The sequence below is a fragment of the Acinonyx jubatus genome, chromosome E1 (genome assembly GCF_027475565.1).
Source record: "Acinonyx jubatus isolate Ajub_Pintada_27869175 chromosome E1, VMU_Ajub_asm_v1.0, whole genome shotgun sequence".
NCBI lineage: Eukaryota > Metazoa > Chordata > Mammalia > Carnivora > Felidae > Acinonyx > Acinonyx jubatus.
The window spans coordinates 3,872,256-3,894,477 of NC_069397.1; the positions used below are offsets into that span (position 1 = coordinate 3,872,256).

Consider the following 22,222-nt stretch of genomic DNA (forward strand, 5'->3'; position numbering starts at 1 on the left):
AAGAAACAGGATGCGCTCTCTGGGGTCATCATGGTGCTGGGTTCTTAACTGGGGCCGGAAGCAGGACGTGCTCCGCTCCCTAGCAGGGCAAGGTCAGAAGCCGGGGGTGGATCTGGGAGGAACAGCACATTCACAGCCGAGACCCCAGGTTATCAAAATCCAGGGGATTTTGAGGCCCGCTCCACGCTCGTCCTGATTGAAAATCACTGTGTTCAAGACTTCCAGACCCCCCTCCACCTCTGCAACTTTCCTGTAGGCACTCCACGTGCATTTACGCCTTTTTGTTTGGGACTCCTCCACGGCGAACCCCACATGTCCAAAATTGAATCCATGAACTTCACCCCGTAACCCGTGTTCTCCTGGGCACGCTATTTAGTGAGCACCGCCCCCACCCCACCGCCCCGTATGCCCAAGTCCTGCAGCCCTTTCCCCCGTTTGTTTTTTGCCCCTTCTCTCCCCCATCTCATTGATTACCAAGGCGTCCGCGCCCCCATCCCACCCCCCTCCGTGGGCACTGCCTGCCTCTGACCCTCATCACCTCTCCTGGGAGCATGGCCTCAGGCTTGTGACTGGTCCCCGTGTTCCCAGTCACCCGCATCCAAATCGCCTTGGGCTCTGCCGCTGGAACTCTCTTTCTAAACCAGAGATCTGGCCATGACGTTTCCCTGTTTCAAACGATCCCGGCTCCCTAGAAGCCAGGGAGGACGTTTCAGCTCGACAACATGGCCCCAGGGATCTGTGCCACGTCATCTCCCAACACCCCCTTCCATACCCTTACTCTTCCTTCAGCCCTACAGACCGCTCACCGCTGCTCAGACAAAGGCACAAACTTCCACACTCTCATGTTTTTGTATGAGTCTGGAGGGTCCCCACCCCCACCGCTTTGTCCATCTGGCAAAATTCTATTCATCCCCTAAGGCTCAACTCAAATGTCACTTCTCCTGTTTGGTCTTTCCTGATCCCCATCCCCCCCCCCCCCCCTTCCCTTGAATCAATCACTCACTGGAGCTCCCATGGCACTTTGTTCAAAACCTCTAACGTGGCATTTATCAAGCAGGATTGTAGTTAGCTATTTACTCATATGTCTCCCTTCCTAAATTATGAGCTCTGCGAGGAAAGAGGCCACATGACAGTCATGTTTATATCCCTAGTAGCAAAAAAAAAAAAAAAAAAAAAAAAAAAAAACCAAAACAAAACAAAAAAAACACAGGGCTTTGGAATATACCAGAGAACAGGCATTCAGTACATGTTTATGAAACAGAACTAGGAAACCACTGAGCTTTTTAGGCCAAAGAGAGACAAAATGAGAGGAGTATTTAACATCTCTATCCTGAGAGATTAAAAAAAGGAAAGAGAACCACAACAAAACTTCATCTACTGCTGTGGGCCTCCAAGACTCCAGAGCAAAGACTGATTTTGATTTTGTTCAAGCAGATGGAGAGGATATCACTTGAAAGAGAATTCTTTCACGAAGACACCTTCCAGCTCAACCCCACTTTCAGAATTACACCGAGGGAGCGTTTCTCCTCCGAAAAGTTAATGAAACCAAGTGCTAAATACGACATCTCTGAGTCTGGGACAGAGCTGAAATTTTTTTTTTTAATAAATTGGTTAATTTTTGCCCATATTCTTTCAAGATGGAACTTATCTAGAACTTCTGAGATAAAAACCACATTAATAAATAGGTTGGGAATCTGTCTTATAAAGATTTTAGCAAAACGTTTCACAGTTGCTTCTGAAGATATGAAAATACTTCATTTCCATCCCCCAAAGTAAATGATGCTTTGGATTAAATGATGATACGATGGGGGGGGGGGTGCGCAGATAACTCACGTATTTCTGCTGACAAGTCGAAGGGGCTGAAGCTTGCTGGAAAATCATAGGGGAGGGCACTCTTATGGACCAAACAGAATTGAAAAGCAGTGAATTCTAAGAAGTAGTCTTCCTTAGCTTTTCTTAGCATCTCAGAAAGACATCAGAGTGACTATATAAAATGTTGGTTTTGTCTAAAAATACATGTATGTATCAGTGTCTGTGTATGCACAGGGCAGAGAGAGGCTGGCAGGTAGGCCCAGAGACCCCATTTCTAGGGTGTCGGTGAAACACACAGTCTGCAAGGCTTTGCAATTAGGCTTGTCTAAAAAGATGAGAAAACGCTACCACGGGATGAAAAGTATAATTCCTTTCTCGGAACTTTTCTTGGTAGTTTCTCTCTGTGCATATAAAGATGCCTGGGGGCTCAAATTTCAATCAGAAATAGATTCTCTGACATAAATTCTTGGGAGGCAAAATCTGGCAACAATATGCAGACTGGATTACGCTGAGGAGAGGCCGCAGCCAGGGAGGTGGGCCAGGAGGCTGGTGTAATTTAGGCGGAAGGTGGCGGGGGGTCTGGGTGAGGGAAATGACAAGAGGGAACGGGAAGAGCAGGACAATTCCCACACTGAGTGAAAGGAAAACCCCCCAAGTGTTGGTGAACAGACTGGATACAGGGGACAAAGATTTTCAAACGTGGGGCCAGGGTTTGGGGGGGCGGGGAGTAGTGGGACTTGGAGAAGTGACACAGCCTAGGGAAAGGGAAAGTTTTTATTTCCTTCCAGAATTTTCTCAAACTTCCACATAGTTCCTAAGACCAACCCCGAAGTAAAACTGCTCCTGCAGGATCTACGGCTATGAACCCACGTCTACTTCATCAGCCATATTTGCTAGATGGCCGATCTATCTAGGTCCGAGACTGTCCTGTTCTTTTCCTGTCTCCCGTGCCCCTCTCCATCCATCCTTCCTACAAACACTCACTGAGCGCACTTTCTATGCGTCAGGCTCTAATCTTGGGGCTCGGAAGGGAACAAGACACACAAAGAGACATCTGACCTCATGGAGCTGATACTCTGGGGACAATAAATGCCTCACACCGCGCCTTCTGCAAACACACAACAATTGTTTTTGTGAAGTTGAGCGAACGGTCTTTCTGGAGTTTGAGTCCAGAACAAATAAGACCTCAAACAAGGAAAGTATCTTCTTACCTAGCATCCTAGGAAGTTCCTGCCATGGCATTTTTAAAATCTACTGCAGTCAAAGATTTTTCTAGTCCTAAACCAGTCTCGTTTTCTCCTTCCTCGCTGCGGGCACACTGAGCAATAAAAAGTTTTAACGTCGAGTTAAAAACTTGATGAAACAGTTTGCAGAAGAACAGACATGCAGGGTGGAAAAGGTCATCACAAGTCATTATTCTGACCTCCAAACCAAATTTCAGAAACCCTAGGGTGCTCTTCCTAAGAGTCATCTAAGCAACCCCAAATCTAGAAAATAAAACCAAAGGGGAACAGTCCTTTACCCTCCGTGTTTGATTGTCAGAGCTCCTGAGGAGTAGAAGAGGGGGGACGTAGGGTGGCACATAAAACAGAAGAATTCCAAGTGAGACGAATTAGCTGCCTGGCCAAATGTCTGGTGACCGAGAGCCACCTGCTGGTTAGTGCTTACAATTCAACTACAAAATGTTCAGTAATGCGATGACCGCCATTTATTTAGAAGTAGCTCCTTCGGCGATCACACAAAGCACTCGTGAACACATGTTTACAAACAGAATGAGCAGAAGTCAACATATGCTTACGTATTATGGGGGGGGGGGTGCATTCTGTTGTGAGAACTGAGCCCTCTTGACACTGTTGTTTCCATAACAAGGGCCCTACATCCCCCACTTTGTTCTTCACGACCAAGCACCCTTCAAGGACGAACCCGACGGGCGCCCCATGGAGGTTAACGATTTGCACTGAGGCATTTGGCACAGACACTGATGCCCATGTTCGTCTCAACTCTACTATGTTGCCCCTTAATGCTGTCAATTAACGCTGTTCCACGACAAAGCACAGGTGTAATACCATGAAGTTCTTAGCTGGCAGAAGGACCACCGACAGTAGTGGAAATCTGTACTTGTCCGCTGATGGGCAAAAATGCTAATCTGGCATTAAAAGAACATCTAAGCGTGGCAATGAAAATGTGTATATGCCCAAGACGCACAAAAGCCAAGAACCACCTACATAATTATCATCCCCACCTCAATAATCTTGCTTTTAATTGTAGCGATTCATCTCGTTCCCATCTAAAAGCTCAAATTCTCCAGATGGGCACCTGTGCTTTTAATGGTGCTTTTCACTTTCTCTCTGGGGACGGGGCCCACAAATCCGTAAGCACCCTCAGGTAGGTATCTCTACAACCAGCTGGGCACCAATCTGGAGGCTCATACGGAAATTATCAGTCTAAAAGGGGAGGGCTTGAGAAAAGACCCAAGTCAGAGAGAAAATACGTGACGTCTACTAACTCTGCAACTGCTGTCTCAGGGCTCCTTTTTTCCACCTTCTTCTCAACCTCCCCCACCGGTCTCTCTCTGTTCTTATCTCCTACACCATTTATGGCTCACAGCACACGATTCAGCACTTACTTATCAACTATCATGGTACTGTTCCCTCATTGCTTCGTGCAGGATAGAAAGGCCTCTCCAAAGGGCATGCCATTTTTGGATTCCCCTCTGCTGAGAGCAGTGGCGGCACGTGGTCAGTAATGTTCACAAAGGCACGTAACAAAGGCGTAAACATTCGCGTTCACCTGCATTTACCTCATGTGGACCTCACAATATTTTGTGGAGTTGGGGTGATCTGCATTTTTACAAAACACGAGTGGGAGTCAAAATTCAAACCCAGGTTTTGGAATACCAAACCCTTCGTTCCTACCACAAGCAGAGTTAGCAATACATGGCTTGAACGTACGGAGAGAACACTGTGTGTTACGTACAGGGGTCTAGAAGAAGGACAAAGTACCCAAGGCCAGAGAGAAACAAACGAATGAGGGGTCTCTATAAGGCAGCCATGGTAGCATACCAAAATCAAGAGAGAAAAGGCCCAAGAGACAAAACCTACAGCAGAGGACAAGGAGACCTGAGTTCTAGCTCCTTCTCTCCCATTCATTCCCTTCGGGCACGACGGATTCTCTAAGGATGTCTCCCCATCTGCAAACTGGCACTGGCTTCTCCTCTCTTACCCCTGAAGATTCTCTTCAGGCTCAAATAATATCTCCAAGTGTTTGAAACAGGGAAGGGAGGGAGAAATAGAAAACCCCTTTTTTTTAATATATATTTTTTTAATGTTTAGAGAGAGAGAGTGCACACAAGCAGGGTAAAAGAACAGAGGGAGAGAGAAAGAAAAAGAGAATCTTAAGCAGGCTCTGAGCTCAGTGCAGAGCCTGATGTGGGGCTTAATCCCACGACCCTGGGATCATGACCTGAGCCAAAGTCAAGAAAAAGTCAGACGCTCGACCCACAGAGTCACCCAGGTGCCAAAAACCCTTTTCAATAAACGAGAACATACTTCAGTTTCTTACACATTTGCACTTCTAAAAAGTCCAAGTTGGAAACTATTTAATCAGCTTTTTAAAAGAAAAATCAACGTAAGTAAGTTAGGATACAGTATGTGTAGGTGACTCTTGCTTTCTCCCTGCCCCCACCCCCAGCTTCTTCATAGACTGGAATTTCCTCTTTTTTCAATTCCCACACAGTTGTTATAATTTGAAATGAATACAAGCAGGGCTAGGGAATCTTTTTAAGTTTCCACCAAAAGTCACCAATATACCAGAGGTTGAGGACTGCAATTCAAAAATTAAAAAAAAAAATTTTTTTTAAGGCTTACTTTTTTTTAACGTTTATTTTTTATTTTTTGAGACAGAAAGAGACAGAGCATGAGCGGGGGAGGGGCAGAGAGAGAGGGAGACACAGAATCGGAAGGGGGCTCCAGGCTCCGAGCCATTAGCCCAGAGACCGACGCAGGGCTCGAACCCACGGACCGCGAGATCATGACCTGAGCTGAAGTCGGATGCTCAACCGACTGAGCCACCCGGGCACCCCTATGCTTACTTACTTTTGAGAGAGAGACAGAGACAGAAAGAGAGAGAGAGAGACAGAACACGAGCAGGGAGAGGGAGGCAGAGAGAGAGAGGGAGACACAGAATCCGAGGCAGGCTCCAGGCTCTGAGCTGTCAGCACAGAGCCCGACAGGGGGCTTGAACCCACAAACAGCGAGATCATGACCCGAGCCAAAGTCGGATGCTTAACCGGCTGAGCCCCCCAGGTGCCCCAAGGACTGCAATTCAAAACAAGATCCCATTTTTCACCCATCAGATCAATAAAACCCAACCAGTTCTAGGGAAACATGGGAGGGACATGGGAGGCACTGGGACTTTCAGAAACAGACCCAGCATGCTAACTAGCATGGACTCCCATACGTCAGGCTAGCAGCCCCGCTTCAGGGCCTCCGTTCTACCGAAACGAAAGCCACGTTCACTATGGATACTGGCTGCTGTGCTTCCCTATCATGGCGAAGTACGAGGCAACCAGGAACCATCAAGTGGGGAAGTGGTTGGGGGAATCACTGCGCATGTATATTGTGTCACAAGGTAGCAGCCATTCAAAAGAATGGGTTAGGGGCGCCCGCGTGGCTCAGTGAGTTGAGCGTCTGACTCTTGATATCCGCCCAGGTCGTGACCCAGGGTCGAGAGATCGAGCCCCACGTCAGGCTCCACACTCAGCACAGAGCCTGCTTACGATTCTCTCTTCCTCTCCCTTTGCCCCTCCCCAACTCGCGCTCACTCTGCTCTCTCTCTCTCTCTCTTACAAAATAAAAACAAAGAATTTGTTAGATCTATTGATTTGGAAGACTTGCCAGATTTAAACGAAAAAGGTAAATCACAGAGTAATATGTAGAGTTACAACTCTGTCTTCATTTAAAAAAAAAGGAGGAAAACACGTATGTACGTAAGTATATTTATAAATATTTGTCTACACACAGGTAAGTGTCTGGAGCAAAACCATGGAGCTAGTTCACACTAGTTACTGGAGGACAGCGGCACTGGAGGGAAAGGAGGGAGAGAATTAATTTTCCGCTACACCCCAGCGTGGTTTGACTTGTTACAATGAGCCTGTGCCGTGTTGATAATTTGTTTCAAATCCAATTAAGGATGAGTCATTTCCTCAGGGGAGGGGGGCCACGGGAGGGGAGGCGTCGGGGGAATGAAGACGTACAATGTTGGTGTCGACTGACAGAAAGCGTTATCGAAAGCATCCTTCTGCTTTTAAAATTAAGGGTAGGGAAAAAAAATACCTAAAATGAAGAAATGCCAGATTCAAACATTAATTTTTTTCCCGGGGGGGGGGGGTGGGGAAGAGAAATGGAAGAGAAAGATCTAAAGGCAAGGAAGAAAGACGAAGGGGGTAGAAAGAAAAAGGGAACAGACAGGCTGGGCAGGGGTCCACAGACACCGAGGGCAAGTTTTCAAGTGACACAGAGGCTGTTACACGGAGGAAGGGGAGGGAAGAAGGATGGGGGAGAGAACGGAAGGGGGACAGGGTCCCTTTTGTGAAGGTGGGCGGCCCAGAACCCTGGCCCTCCCCCTCACTTTCAAGGGAGAAAAATCCTAACTTTTCAAAACCTAGAAACTGGAAAGGGCTGAGTTAAGTGTCCCCCGAGTTCTCCTGACTTACATCTCCGTCTTGTGGTCTGTTCAGGACAGAGTTCTCAGTGTGTGTGTGTGTGTATGTGTGTGTGTGTGTGTGTGTGTGTGTATACATTTATATGTACTCATACATAAATGAGTGGTATACACATACATTTATAAAGGCGTATATAGTATCACTTCTTACACTTATTATGTTATATAAATAAGTACATATACATACACAATTACACATCTATACAGGTATATACATACTTGTCTGCATACACGTTATATACAAATGTAGGTGTGTGTATATGTAGTTATACCCATACTTTTATTTTATTTTTTTTAGAGAGAGTGCAAGTGGGGGAGAGGGTGAAGAGAGAGACAGAGGGAGAGAAAGAATCGCACGCTGAGCACGGGCTCAATCCCACAAACTGTGAGATCATGACCTGAGCTGCTACCAAGAGTCGGACACTCCACCGGCTGAGCCGCCCAGGCGCCCCTACACATAGTTTTCAATCCAAGTAGAACACAGAAACAGAAAAGTCATAGCTGCACAGCTCAGAGATGGTCTGCAAGGTGAATACCCCGGTAGTCACTACCTAGCAAGAAACAGGACTGGCAGAACACGAGGATCCCTCGTGCCCCCTGCTTCCTCACGGCTTCCCGCAAAGGGCCCCACTTTTGTTTGGTGAGCTGTAACACCGTGAGTAAGTTCTGCCTTTACCGGAACGCCATCTGACAGCACGTCCTCTTATGTCAGACTCCTTTTGCTCGACGTGTTTGTGAGATCCTCCGTGGCGTGCAGTGAGTAGCCGTAGATCACTTGGTCTCGTTTCCTGTTGTATCGCCGTATGAAGACACCGTGACGTATTTACCCGCCGCAGGGCAGATGCTCACGGGGTTGTTTCCAGGTGGGAATATTCGGAATAATGCTGCTAGAAATGGTCTTATACATGCTTCTGTGCAGCTCAGTTTTAGGAGACACAGTCAGTCTTCCAACGTGGTTACAGAGGGGCGCCTGGGTGGCTCAGCTGGTTAAGCGTCTGACAGCTCAGAGCCTGGAACCTGCTTCGGATTCTGTGTCTCCCTCTCTCTACCCCTCCCCCGCTCATGCTCTGTCTCTCTCTGTCAAAAATGAATAAACATGAAAAAAATTTTTTGAAAAGTGGTTACAGAACTGATAGCCTTGCCAGCGGTATGTGAGAAATCCAGCCAGTCCACGTCCAGTAACACCGGCCACGCCTGCCATTTCAACCTCCGCCATTCCAGTAGGTGTGATGGTACGACAATCGTGGTTTTGCTTCGCAATCTCCTGATGACTACTTAAGCGGCACATCTTTTCAGATGCTCACCAGCAACCAGCTATCCTCTTCCGGGAAGTCCAAATTCTAGGCCTTCTGCCTCTTTCTTTCTAATGGGTTGTCAGCCATTTTCTTAAATTATAGGCGTTCTTTATGTACTCTGGATACAGCTCCTGGGTCGGATGTATGCGCTGCAAATACAGATTCTCATTCTCTGGCTTATCTTTTGTGCTTTGTGGTATCTTCTGATGAACAGAATTTCTTTTTTTTTTTTTAATTTTTTTTTTAACATTTATTTATTTTTGAGACAGAGAGAGACAGAGCATGAACAGGGGAGGGTCAGAGAGAGAGGGTGACACAGAATCTGAAACAGGCTCCAGGCTCTGAGCTGTCAGCACAGAGCCCGACGTGGGGCTCGAACCCACGGACAGCGAGATCGTGACGTGAGCCGAAGTCGGACGCTTAACTGACTGAGCCACCCCAGGCGCCCCATGATGAACAGAATTTCTTATTTTAAGAAAGCCCCACCTACCGTGTGTTTCTGTCACAGTTAGTCTCTGTGTCCTGTAAGAAAGGCTTGTGCATCCCGAGGTCATAAAGACATTCTCCTATGTTTTCCTCCACAAGCTCTCATTTCACCTGTCACATTGAGATTTGCAATCCTCTTGGCACAGATTTTTATGGAGAATGACAGCAGAGGCTGAAATTCTTTTATTTCCCATATGCATACCCAGCTGATATAACCTTATTTACTGTAGAGACTGCCTTTTCTCCACTCCACTGCAGCACACCCTTGTCAAGAATCAAGTGACACTGTGTATGCGGGACTGTTCCCACCGGGGTTGTTTGCCTACTTTTGGGGCGACACCACAATGCAGCTTTATGGTAAGAGTCCCGTTCGCTGATGTGAGTCCTCGGCCCCTTTGTTCTTCAAAATTGCCTTGGCTTTTTTAAATGCCACATAAGAATTATTAAACACCACGTCAGAATCAGCTTCTTAAGGGACAAAATAAAAAACTGGCTGAGGACTCTAAGTGGATTTGTTCTGAACCTACAGGTGAATTTGGAGAGAGCTGATGTCTTTACAGTACTGAGTGTTCCCATCTTGAACATAGCATATCGTTTCGTCTTTCCTTAATTTCTTTAAATAATGTTATATTTTCTAATTTTTTTAAATATTTATTTATTTTTGAGAGAGAGAGAGAGAGAGCGCGCGCGCGCAAGGGGCAGAGGGGCAGTGAGACAGAGAGAGACACAGAATCGGAAGCATGCTCCAGGCTCCGAGCTGTCAGCACAGAGCCTGACGTGGGGCTCGAACTCACGGACTGCGAGATCATGACCCGAGCTGAAGTTGGACGCTCACCCGACTGAGCCACCCAGGCATCCCAATGATGTTACAGTTTTGACTGTAGAGGTCACATACACCTTTCATTTGACTTACTCCTACATATTTCATGTTTTTAATGCAAGAATAAACGGCATCTTTGAAATTTTTTTCTCATTTGATATTTCTTTGTTGTCCAGCTTTCCAAACCTGAGAACAGAAGCTACCAGGTTACTGCTGCAAACCTGTCTGTGGATGGACTACACCTCATTACATCTCGCACGGTATCACTGGGTAGCCTTGTCGATGGGACCAATGGCACGGGATTGCGATCACTGCTATTTATGCACATCTCAAGGTCTTTGGTTTCAGTTGCTTGATCAGTCATCCAAATGGACAACCTTTCTTTACACTCAGTGTCTATTTGGAAGTCGGGCTGCTGATAGAGCTTCCTTTCCTATCCCACAGAGAGAGAAACAAAAATCTGTCCTAACGTGACTGCAGAGATTCCCTCAAGTGATCGCCAGTCTTGCCATTCATCACAAAAAAAATCTCAAAAGAGCTGCTGTGTCAACTTCTGAGACACTATCGAAACATTTAAGAGTACTAGTTTAAAAAGTTTTTTGAGAGAGACAGAGACAGAGAGCAAGCAGGACAGAGGCAGAGAGAGAGGGAGACACAGAATCGGAAGCAGGCTCCAGGCTCCGAGCTGTCAGCACACGGCCTGACGCGGGGCTCGAACTCACGAACCGTGAGATCATGACCTGAGCCGAAGTCGGGTGCTGAACTGACTGAGCCACCAGGCGCCCTGATTAAGAGTACTGGTTTAAACATTCTGCTGCAGACTGTCCAAGATATCCTGCGAAACTGAAGAGATAATGCAGAGGCAAGAGGGCATATTATACTATCATTCATGTTAAAAATAAAAGAGGGGGGAGGGAGATTGGAGGTGTGTGCATGCTTTTCTATTACATGTAGAGTCTCTCTCGAAGGACACGTAAAAAACTGTTCGAAGTGGTTGCCTCTGGGGAAGAAATGAGGAAACTCACGTCTGTTGAAGTAGAAGGAAGCTCTAATTTTCCGTGATTACTCTTTTTGTACAATGTGTTTATGACATAATATACCACTTGTATTTTTTAAATTTTTTTTTCAATTTTTTAAATGTTTATTTTTGAGAGCAAGAGAGAGCACGAGCAGGGGAGGAGCAGAGAGAGAGGGAGACACAGAATCCGAAGCAGGTTCCAGGCTCTGAGCTGTCAGCACAGAGCCTGACCCGGGGCTTGAACCCACCAACTGGGAGATCATGACCTGAGCCGAAGTCGGACGCTCAACCGACTGAGCCCCCCAGGTGCCCCCGTGATGCACCACTTTTAGATTAAGTCTTTATTTTTAAAATTCTATCCGTTCCCATAAACCACTAGAATATCCAAAGGGTCAAAAATTTGGCCGAAGCCTTCAACCAGCCTGTCTCCACCACAAAGGGAGTCACAAATCTACTCTGTCCTATGACGTACCCAGTTTTTCTCCCCAAGGAAACGTGATCAAGGTGCACACTGCACGGCTGCTGTCATTTCAGTAGTTAACAGAGGGGGAAAAATATACTAAGGCAACATACAGTCCGGATTTTTCAGGCCAGTCCCTACTGCAAATACTCCCTCTTGTCATACGAAGTATCAGTCCGTGCATGAAATTAGCCCACTGCCTTTGTCAGGCATGTGGAGACAAGGTCAGAAGCTACGAGCGTCCAAACTAGAGTTAAATGATACCTAACGTGAAATGCACGGGATCCTCTGCCCACAGAAGAAACCCGCTCTGTGACACTGAGTAAGTGGGTCACTCTTGAAAACGGGTTGAACTCCAAAAGCCTATCTCCTAATCCTCTTTGGGCAGACGGGTGGTAGTGATGGCTTTCCCAGCTCCCTTAAAAAGTGAACTGGAGATTCAAGGCGATTATCTAAGCTCCACGTGAACCTAACTAACATCACCCAGAAGGCCCGTGAGGTACCACTTCCCTGGGACGTCAGGAACAAGAGAAGGGACAGGAGATGAAGGTCCTACTCGAGGTCACAGAGTTCCAGAACCTTCCTCATCTGGTGTCAGAAGAGACTTCAGGATGCGGTGAGTTACCGCCGGGGGAAGAGCTGTAGGGGAGGGCTGATGTAGTCACTACAGGGGGCCTACCTGACTTCAGCAAGTCTCTTCTCCCTCGTGAGCCGAACCTTGATTCTGCTCAGGGCTCCACTGCTCAGGCCACACGAGCCCATCTCCCATTTACGTTCAAGGATGCATCTCTCCTGAGCAGACCCAAGCCAATCACGGCAACTCTATTCTTCCACAGTTTTCGGCATAACACGGCATGCGATGCGAGCCTAGCCTAGCTCTATTTTGAGCCAGTCTACTCATTGGGAAGCTCAGAAGCTCCCTTCTCTTAGGAAACAAACAAATAACAACTGGCAAAGACAAGGGGACCAACAGGAAGACTGGAAACAATCAGAGCTTTAAGAAAGTGGTTAGAATACTAATTAGCAGGCATCAGATGTGAACAGCTTCCTATAAACAATGACCGAAAAGCACCATGGCATGAAATACTGAATTCGAACCACCAAAAACGTAAAATACCTAAAAATACGTTAAGCCACAAATGCGCACAGCTCACCCTGAGAGCCCTGAACGGCATCTTGACCAAGTGGAGAGACACCCCATGTTCCTGGAGAGAAAGATTCAATACGATAAAAGGTTTCAAGATTTAATGGAATGCCAATGAAAAAAAAAGCTACTTTTCCTTTTCAAAAATTAGGCTAGCTGGTTCTAGAATTCACGTTAAAAAAAAAAACCCAAAACTCTTAAAAAAAAAAAAAAAAAAAAAGCATAAGTGTGCCTGGGTGGCTCATTCGGTTGAGCATCTGACTCTTGATTTCAGCTTAGGTCATGATCCCAGGGTCATGGGATAGAGCCCCGCATCAGGCTCTGTGCTAACAGCTGCTTGAGATATTCTCTCTCTCTCTCCCTCTTTAAAATAAATAAAATTAAAAAAAAAAAAGAAGTATAATGACAGAAAACTATCATGTATTAAAACTTTACAATAGAGCCTCAAAAGGTACTAACACATGAGTAGTCAGAGAGACCACAGAACACATCACAAAGTCCAGAAACAGATCCAAATACACACACACACACACACACACACACACACACAGTGTAATAGTATAATGCTCACCATCTCAAAATTTGCGAAAATGGATCATTCAGGAAAAAACACAGCCCAAAAAAAAAAAAAAAAAAATAGGGTAGCCAAGTAGGAAAAAAGTGGGATTCATATTCTTCACCAAATTAAACTCCAGATGGATCAGATATTTAACAGTTATAAAATAAAATCGTGAGAGCACTAAAAAGAAACACAGGAGAATTTCCTGATAACCTTGGTTCGTTAGGATTTTATACCATAAAACTCTACTAGGAAGTAACAATCCTCATATCGGAGACTGGCCTAGGAAACCAAGGTTAGTGACACTGTCTTTGGGGAAAACTGGATGGAAACAGGCACTCACATAAAAGTCTACACTGGTGGGGCGCCTGGGTGGTGCCGTCGGTTAAGCTTCCGACTTCAGCCAGGTCACGATCTCGCGGTCCGGGAGTTCGAGCCCCGCGTCGGGCTCTGGGCTGATGGCTCGGAGCCTGGAGCCTGTTTCCGATTCTGTGTCTCCCTCTCTCTCTGCCCCTCCCCCGTTCATGCTCTGTCTCTCTCTGTCCCAAAAATAAAATAAATAAACATTGAAAAAAAAAATTAAAAAAAAAAAAGTCTACGCTGGTTCTGTGAGAGTCACAGTGCATATACTTGGACCCAGCCCATCCTACTTCTTTATTATTTTATTTTATTTTTTAGTTTATTTATTTATTTTGAGAGAGAGAGAGAGAGAGCGTGCGCACAAGCTGGGGAGGGGCAGAGAGGAGAGACCGAATCCCAAGCAGGCTCCATGCTGTCAGTGTAGAGCCCAATGCAGGGCTCAAACTCACAACCTGTGAGATCGTGACCTGAGCTGAGACAGAGTCAGACACTTAACCGACTGTGCCACCCAGGCGCACCCCATCCCGTCCCCACACCCCCTCCCCACCCTCCTCCTTCTAAGAACCTATCTAGAGGCAGATGTTCACACGGGGGAACTCCCTTATATGTAACGTTATTCACCACCATTTTTTTGTAGAAGAAATCTATATACTAAGTATATATGCACACATATAAAATATATGCGTAACAGACTGGAAACAACACACGTCTGTTAATAGAAAGCTAGTTAGAGAAATCATGGTACATGCATATAACGAGATATTATAAGACTATCAAAATGAATGACAAAAACCTGCTACCTTGGGAAGCTCTCCAATACATCTGATCAGGTGACCAAAAAATGTTGCAGAATAGTATGTACCATTTGAGTAAAAGACGGAGGGAAATAAGGAATATTCATATTTGCTGGTAGATGCTTCAGAGAACTTCAGAAGCATATGCCAATGACTTTTTTTTAATGTTTATTTATTTTCGAGAGAGAAAGAGAAACAGAGGGTGAACAGGGGAGGGGCAGAGAGAGAGGGAGACCCAGAATCCAAAGCAGGCTCCAGGCTCCGAGCTGTCAGCACAGAGCCAGATGCGGGGCTTGAACTCATGAACCGTGAGATCATGACCTGAGCCGAAGTCGGACACTCAACTGACTGAGCCACCCAGGAGCCCTGATATGCCAATGATTTTTAACACTGATATTTATGTCCAGAAGCGGGGAACACAGTGGGAGGGAGGCTTGTCACCAAATACTGTCAAAAGCTTTTTAAATTTCTCATCCGTGTGAATATATTACTTATGCATTCTTTAGCTATTCCTACTTTTAGGAAAGTAGGGGTTGCTCATGTGTTAATAACTTTAGGCAACATAAAATATCAAGCAATGATTCTTTAGGAAATCTAAGTGGAATCAGACATGAATCATCCTTCTTATAACTCAAGCTGTAATTTGGAGTAAAACATCTTGGGGTGCCTGGGGGCTCAGTCGGTTGGGCATCCGACTTCAGCTCAGGTCATGATCTAGCGGTATGTGGGTTCGAGCCCTGCGTCGGGCTCTGTGCTGACAGCTCAGAGCCTGAAGCCTGCTTCGGATTCTGTGTCTCCCTCCCTCTCTGCCCCTCCCCTGCTCATGCTCTGTCTCTCTCTGTCTCAAAAATAAATAAAAACATTGAAAATAATAATAAAAACCCAACATTCAATGGCTTAAAATGGGGGAGGGGTGCTTTTCACGTAAAACTGAATGTAAATTTTTCTTTTGTCCACTGTGGTTTCTGATACAGTGACATGAAATACACACTGGAAATAACATACTTTTCTTTTTTTTTTTTTAATAGCTCAAAGGAAGATACCTGACATCAAATGCCTAACGTCGACACTTCAAGAAAACGGGAACATTCCACCGTCATCCTTTTGACTTTAGCAACTGGTCTCCTTCCTGATACGCCATTCCTGACACACAGCTACCATCCCGACGTCTAAATAACTTCCTACTTCCTATAATCCTCAACATAGCTGCTGGTGTAACGACTAAAGCTTAGCCAATTAGCCACCCACTACAGCCAAGTTAATCACATAATCTCTGAGATGCTCACCGAGCAGTGGAGTATGCAATGATTGTTTTTCTCTCTCTCTACAGACAAAGATTTAACTAATGGTGAGACTCAGCAATGCTCTCGAGTATAAAGGGCAGGAGGATTTTAAAGCAGCATCCTTCTAAGTCGCGGCTTATCTTCTAGGAGACGTTGTTACGCGGAGACTTCTTTAACAAGTTTCCAAAGGCCCTAAGTCAGTCAACCATCGCTTATTTAGCCCGCCGTCTCCCATCAAGGTTTACTGCTTTAAAATAATGATCCGTAATCCGTAAGGTGCAGCTAAGATCGCATCACATGACAGCCGCACATTCAACTGCGTGATCGCCACATCAATGTCTGTGTAAGGGGAATGCTAATCCCAACCGCGGTCTGACAATACTCTTCTCTCCTTAATAAGGCCACATATGAGGAGGAAGGGGGAAGAGGAGGAGAGGGAGGGGTGGGGGGGCCCCCGGGAGAGAGGAGGCTGAGGGTTCGGGTGCAGGCAGGAGAGGAGCGGGGTCACACAAAGGAAACAGGAAGGAGAGGGAGAGGCAGGGGCTCCATGGGCTCCCGGTGGGTCCTGATGGGACAAATCGAAGCCTCACTCTGGCTGCCGGTCATCACGGGGCTTTGAAACACTGATTAGCAAGCCGATTAGCCCCAGGTCTGCGACAGGGAATGCGCCGTGCTGGCAGTCTGGCATTAATGACAACGTGTGCCGCAGAGAGCGTGTCTATCACATTTGAAGGTTCTGATAAGGCTTTCCGGCCAGCGCATCTCCGTAGGTCGTGACCCAAGGCAAAGACATGTGCCACGGAGCCTCCACCCCCGCCCCCGCCAGGTAACAAAGCAACTCACGCTGGTTTATTAAAGAATGACAGAAGCAAACAAAAATGCCAGAGGAGTCCAGAGATCAGAGAAGTAGGAAAGGACGCCGGGGAGCCCAGGACCGGGAATTAACCGCGGGGAGGCCTGAGGAAGCTGTGTGTCACAGAAGCGGACCGGCAGGGAAGGGAACGAGGTCCCTCCAAAGACAGAGCCGAAAGGTCCCTGACGGCTGGTATCAGAAAGGACCAGGCGGCCTTGACAGTCAGGACGCAAGAGGCCAAGTTGAACTGTGAATTCAGCCTGGTTACGTCTACATGTGAATTCAGAGCCTCCGAAGGCCAGTGAAGGAGTTCCCAGGGTACGAGAAGTTGGGGGTGGAAGGGGAGGCCTCAAGCGTGGGGACTAGGGGTACAGAGGGCAAAAATAACACTCTGATGTCGCCAGGCGAGTGAAATCAAAGACCAGAAACTCTGACTTCCGGGTGATGACAATCTGCTGCCAGCACCTCACCGTGACAATCATTCGTTCCTCCACTCGCCAACAGACCCATTTCTTGTCTCCAGTAAGTCCCTGGCGGCGCTGTCTTCCCAGCGGGTCGGGTCAGCACCATCTCGTGTCCATTTTGTGGCCCGAAAGCAGATTTCCCAAGGATTTTCCTACATAATATTTGACAATGCTTTCACCCAGCACGCATCCTCTCATCGACCAGGTTCTCCTGGGATGTCACAGGACGTGCATTTTCGCAAAAAATTCCTGTGAATTCGGGGTTGAAGTGCTAACCCCTGGTACGTACCTCAGAACGCGACAGTATCTGGAGACAGGTTCGTTAACGAGGTCATTAAGTTACAATGGGGTCGTTGGGGTGGCCCATCATCCAACATGCCCCGGGTTATCTTTATGAGAAGAGGTGATGCCGGACACACAGACCTCAGACACGTCAGGGGGACGTGTGCGCACAGGGGAACGACCGCGTGAAGACTCAGACAGAAGTCGGCCACCTAAAAGGCCAGGAGAGACGCCTAGAACAGACGCTCCGTCACAGCCGTCAGGGGGCACGACACTGCCAGTGACACGCTGGCCTGGCCTTCCAGCCTCCAGAACCGTGAGGAAGGACGTTTCTGGTAGCTGAGCCCCCAGTGTTGTGCCCGCAGCAGCCCTAGCAAGCACCTGCAGGCGGGTCGACAGCAATCTGGGCTCCGTAGGGATTCCCCAGCGACCCACCTTCCAGGCCACCCACCATAAGCTTTCCTCTTTTTACCTGTACTGACTGACTTTCTCCCGGAGGTCAGCAGGGCCACACTGCCTCCTTCTCTTGGCTAGCCCCCATGCCACCCGGCACGGAACGTCCTATCCATTCGCACCTTCCTCACATCGCTCCTCAGGAGTCCCTTCTATCCCACGGCGCTGACGCACCTTTCAACAGAATGCTTCTGGAAGCTTACTCCGAGCTATTCCGGACTTCCGTTCCTTAAGCTACGACGACACAACAGCATCTACGCTTCCCTCGGTTCCATCTTGAGAGCGTGTAAATAAGCCCGGCCGGCTGCCTCAGTGACTTCAAGCCCCGAGGACTTCGGCCTTCGTTGCTTCACGGTTCTGCCTTGGTGTGGCCTCCCTGTCCCCAAGCCACCCCAACCGTTCCCCTCCGAGCCACACGGGTGGGCCCAGCATGTGGCTCAGCCTGAACTACGGGACGGGGTAGAGGCACTGGTCGAGGAAGGCCTCTGAGACCCAACGCCTCTACGCTAATCCACCAGCTTTGCTAAAATTCTCCCGACAGTCAATCTGCTTTGGGCTCCAGGAGGCTTCCGCGGACAGACCCCCGGAGGGGAAGCCCCTGCAGCCATGGATTCCGCTGCGAGAGTTAACCTGCGACTGTCTGCGGGCAAGACGGCAACAAGCCAGGCACCGAGGAAGGGGACACAGAGTGAGATCTGGAAGGGGAGAAAGGGCAGGCTCCCTGGAACAAGACCGGTCAGTCGGGGAGGCCTGGGGGGGGGGGGGGGGCAGGAGCTCCCGAGGGGGAGGGAAGGAGGCAGCAGCAGGCGCTTCCTCCAGGCCTGATGGCGGCACGGTTCCCCAGGAGGAACATCTTGCGTCAATAAGCCCTTCACATACCCATCGCCTCACCTTGTCCTAACAGCAGTGAAAGAGGCAGCACGCATACCTGCACCCCAAGGTCAATGACTTCGAAGCCCAGATGGCCGGGAGACCGGCGGGCAACAGGGCCGGGCCCAGCACTTCTCGCGCTGCGGTGGCTGCGAGTTCACGTGTGACGGCGCTCGCGTCTGGGTGAAATCCACGCTCCGAGACCCGTCAGCTTCAGAGTCTTGTGCGAGTTACCTGACCCCTCCAAACTCAGTTTCTCCGTTGTAAAATGGACGTCACGAGGACCTCCTGAGCAAACGCACACGAGGTGCTCAGCCCGTGCCCGGCACCCGGGAAGTGCGCAGCAGACTCGAGCTTTCAGCTGGCACCGCGGGTGGACACGGGGCGGCGGCCTCCCCCGCCACCTGTTAGACGCACCTGAGGAGTGTGCCCCCCATCACGGCTACCCAGGCCTCAGGCCAGGCTACTCACTCATTCTCTGCAAGGATTCGGTCCTGCCACCTGTATTTCCTTCCTCTTCTTTCTCTGTCTCTCTCTTCTTTATTGGTTTTTATAAGCCCTTTGGGTAACTTAGATGCCCAGTGCCACCATTAGGAACAAAGGATAGGGGCGCCTGGGTGGCTCAGTCGCTTTAAGCGTCCGACTTTGGCTCATGTCATGATCTCTCAGTTCGTGGGTTCGAGCCCCGCGTCGGGCTCTGGGCTGACAGCTCAGAGCCTGGAGCCTGCTTCCGATTCTGTGTCTCCCTCTCTCTCTGCCCCTCCCCTGTTCACGCTCTGTCTCTCCCTCTCTCTCAAAATTAAATAAACATTAAAAAAAAAAAAAAGAGAACAAAAGATATAGAGCTATATTTCTCAAGTTGTAAGGTGCATTCAAATCCCCAGGATCTTGTTAAAATGCAGATTCTGCACCGGGGGCCTGGGTAGCTCAGTCGGTTCAGTGTCCAACTCTTGGTTTCAGCTCAGGTCATACATATCTCACAGTCTGGTCTGTGAGTTCAAGCCCCCGCATCGGGCTCCACATTGACAGTGCAAAGCCTGCTTGGGATCCTCTCTCTCCCTCTCACTCTGCCCCTCCCCCACTCATTCTCTCTCCCTCTCCCTCTCTCTCACTTTTTTTTAAATTTAAATGCAGATTCAGGGGCGCCTGGCTGGCTCTAGTTAGTTGAGCGTGCAACTCTTAAGCTCAGGGTTGTGAGTCCAAGCCCCATGTTGGGGGTGGAGCCTACTTAAAAATTTTCTAGGGGTGCCTGGGTGGCTCACTCGGTTGAGCATCCAACTTTGGCTCAGGTCACGATCTCGCTGTTCGTGGGTTCGAGCCCCGCGTCGGGCTCTGTGCTGACAGCTCGGAGCCTGGAGCCTGCTTCGGATTCTGTGTCTCCTTTTCTCTCTGCTCCTCCCCTGCTTGTGCTCTATCTCTCTGTGTCTCTCAAAAATAAATAAATGTTAAAAAAAAAAGAAAGAAAAAGAAAGAAACGCAGACCTAGAAGGTCCATCTGCTGGACCACCAAGCAGAGGTATTTAGATGCCGCCCATCGCCTCTCCGGTTGGCTCTGCCAGCTGCACCTTTGTTTACTTTCTCGACTCCAACGTAGACGCGCTTCTTGACAGGTGGCCCTGACTGTGCGCCACGGATCCCCAGCTCGTGTGTTTCTGTCTCGCCAGCCCTGGATCACCGCCTTCATCACCGCAAACAGCCAGAGAGCTATCTGGCCCACTTCTGGCTTCTTCCACACCCTGCCCGGGACATGACTCCTCCCTCCCTGACTCCTGGGCTTTATTTCGCCACAGAAACAACTCCGGATTCCATTCGGCTTCCTGTCTTTTGTTTCTTTCTTGCATCCCTGGGTCACAGGCTCCCAAGGCCTGGGGCCAACAGGACACTGTTTCCTTCTCCTCTGCTTACTCCAGGGCAGTGGTCTGCAATCCTGACTGCATATCATACTTACCTGGGACCCTCCATGCGCCCCCTCGATGTAACTGTCTGACGCAGGGCCCAGTAACTCGTGGCCAAAGGTCAAAAACCACTGCCCTTGAGAAGCCATGTCATTCCTACCCAGGAACTAAGCAGAAGCAAGCCACTCCGCAGAACGAAAGCATCGTCCCTCGTGGCAAAGAGGGAGAGAGGCGAGTTTCTACGTGAAGTTCATTTCCTCGAACCATCGTGATGGTTCCCACGATGAAGTTACAGGAGTTCTGGAAGGGGGCTGTGTGGACAGCTCCGAAGAAAGAAGCACATGGGGTTCGTTAACCCCAATCCTGGAGAGCTGGCCCGCTCCTCTGGGTGTTCCAACAGAGCTGGGCGGACAGCGGCAGTCCCCTCCACAGAGTGGGAATCACTCATCGGCACGGAACGGGCCAGGATCCAACGGCCGTGCTCCCCTACCTTCGTGAGCACGGACCACAGTCTCGCTAGGACACAGTTTCCCAAACGTGCCAGTGAAAACACACACACGGGGAAGCCTTTTCCCCACCCAGGCGAACACGTGACTTCGGGAGCCGAAAAGACAGCTCACGTGGCAGAGAGCACAACCAGAGGATGCAAAGGAACTTTTCCGACCCGGTCCGTATTCCACGCAAACCGTCTTCCCTCAGGATGAGATTCCGCCCAACATACCCGGCTTACTCAATCCAGAAAATTAAAGAACGCTAAAGAGAGAGACCATGACATGGCAAACGCTGTAAAGGGGCGGGATAGATTTTACTAGTTAAATCGAGCCCTTCGGGAAACACATCCGTGATCTCGGCCAAGAACGCTTTTCACCCAACCACGTAATCCCCGTGAAGGAAAACGTCATACCTGATGAGATCGGGCTCTGCCCCCTCGTTCTTAAAGGATGCCAGAAGAAGCCTCTCCCGGGTTATGAGTTCATCCAGAAGGTTCTGTCTCCGGTCTCCTTCAAGCTGTGTTCTGCACACATCTCGTTAAGGTCCAACGGTGGGTGAATTACCTCAGTTTACCTATCGTGTTATTAAGCGAGCTCTCCCAGGCCAGGTGTGACGATTACAGACTCTGACCGGTACTGGCCAGAAGAGACCTGAACCGTTCTCCTCCTCCTCCCGCTCTGACCTTCGACACCACAGACTTCCCAAGTAAAGGCCCTCGACAGAACCAGAGCCGAGGACTCGCGGCCACGGACACCGAGCCGCCGCTGACCAACGCGGCAGGTAGAGATCATTTTTCCTCCCAGTGACCAAGGCCGAAATGATTATTCCCGTCAACAGAGCGATCTGAGTCAGGAATTCCTCGGGTGTTGAGTTATAGGTGTCAGTGTTCAAGGGTGTTTGCCCAGACATTAGCACCCCCAAGACGCCCTGTAAAAAATGAGCCGGGTTCTCAATACTGCCTTCTTTCTTCCGTGCGAATGTGTCTTCACACACCTGGAATCCATTTTGAAAAGTGCTACTCTATGTGACAGATTTGCTCTAAAGGGTGCCCCCATCAGCTCATTATTTAAGCACACCGCATGAGCCTTAAACTCTAAAGAAAACTACAAGGAAAGATTCGGATTTCACTGCGTTATCCTAGCGAGCGGGTTAAGCCGGGAG

General features: G+C 48.6%; 1 protein-coding gene across 3 annotated transcripts in view; it reads right to left on the bottom strand.

Moving 5' to 3' along the window:
• Positions 1–22,222, bottom strand: part of STX8 (syntaxin 8) — a 247,744-nt gene that overhangs the window by 201,508 nt on the left and 24,014 nt on the right. For all 3 annotated transcript variants that reach the window (XM_027047742.2, XM_027047743.2, XM_053211779.1), the window contains exon 4: positions 21,474–21,584. In XM_027047742.2, coding sequence (XP_026903543.1) covers positions 21,474–21,584 — 111 coding nt within the window. The remainder of the gene's footprint in view (positions 1–21,473; positions 21,585–22,222) is intronic.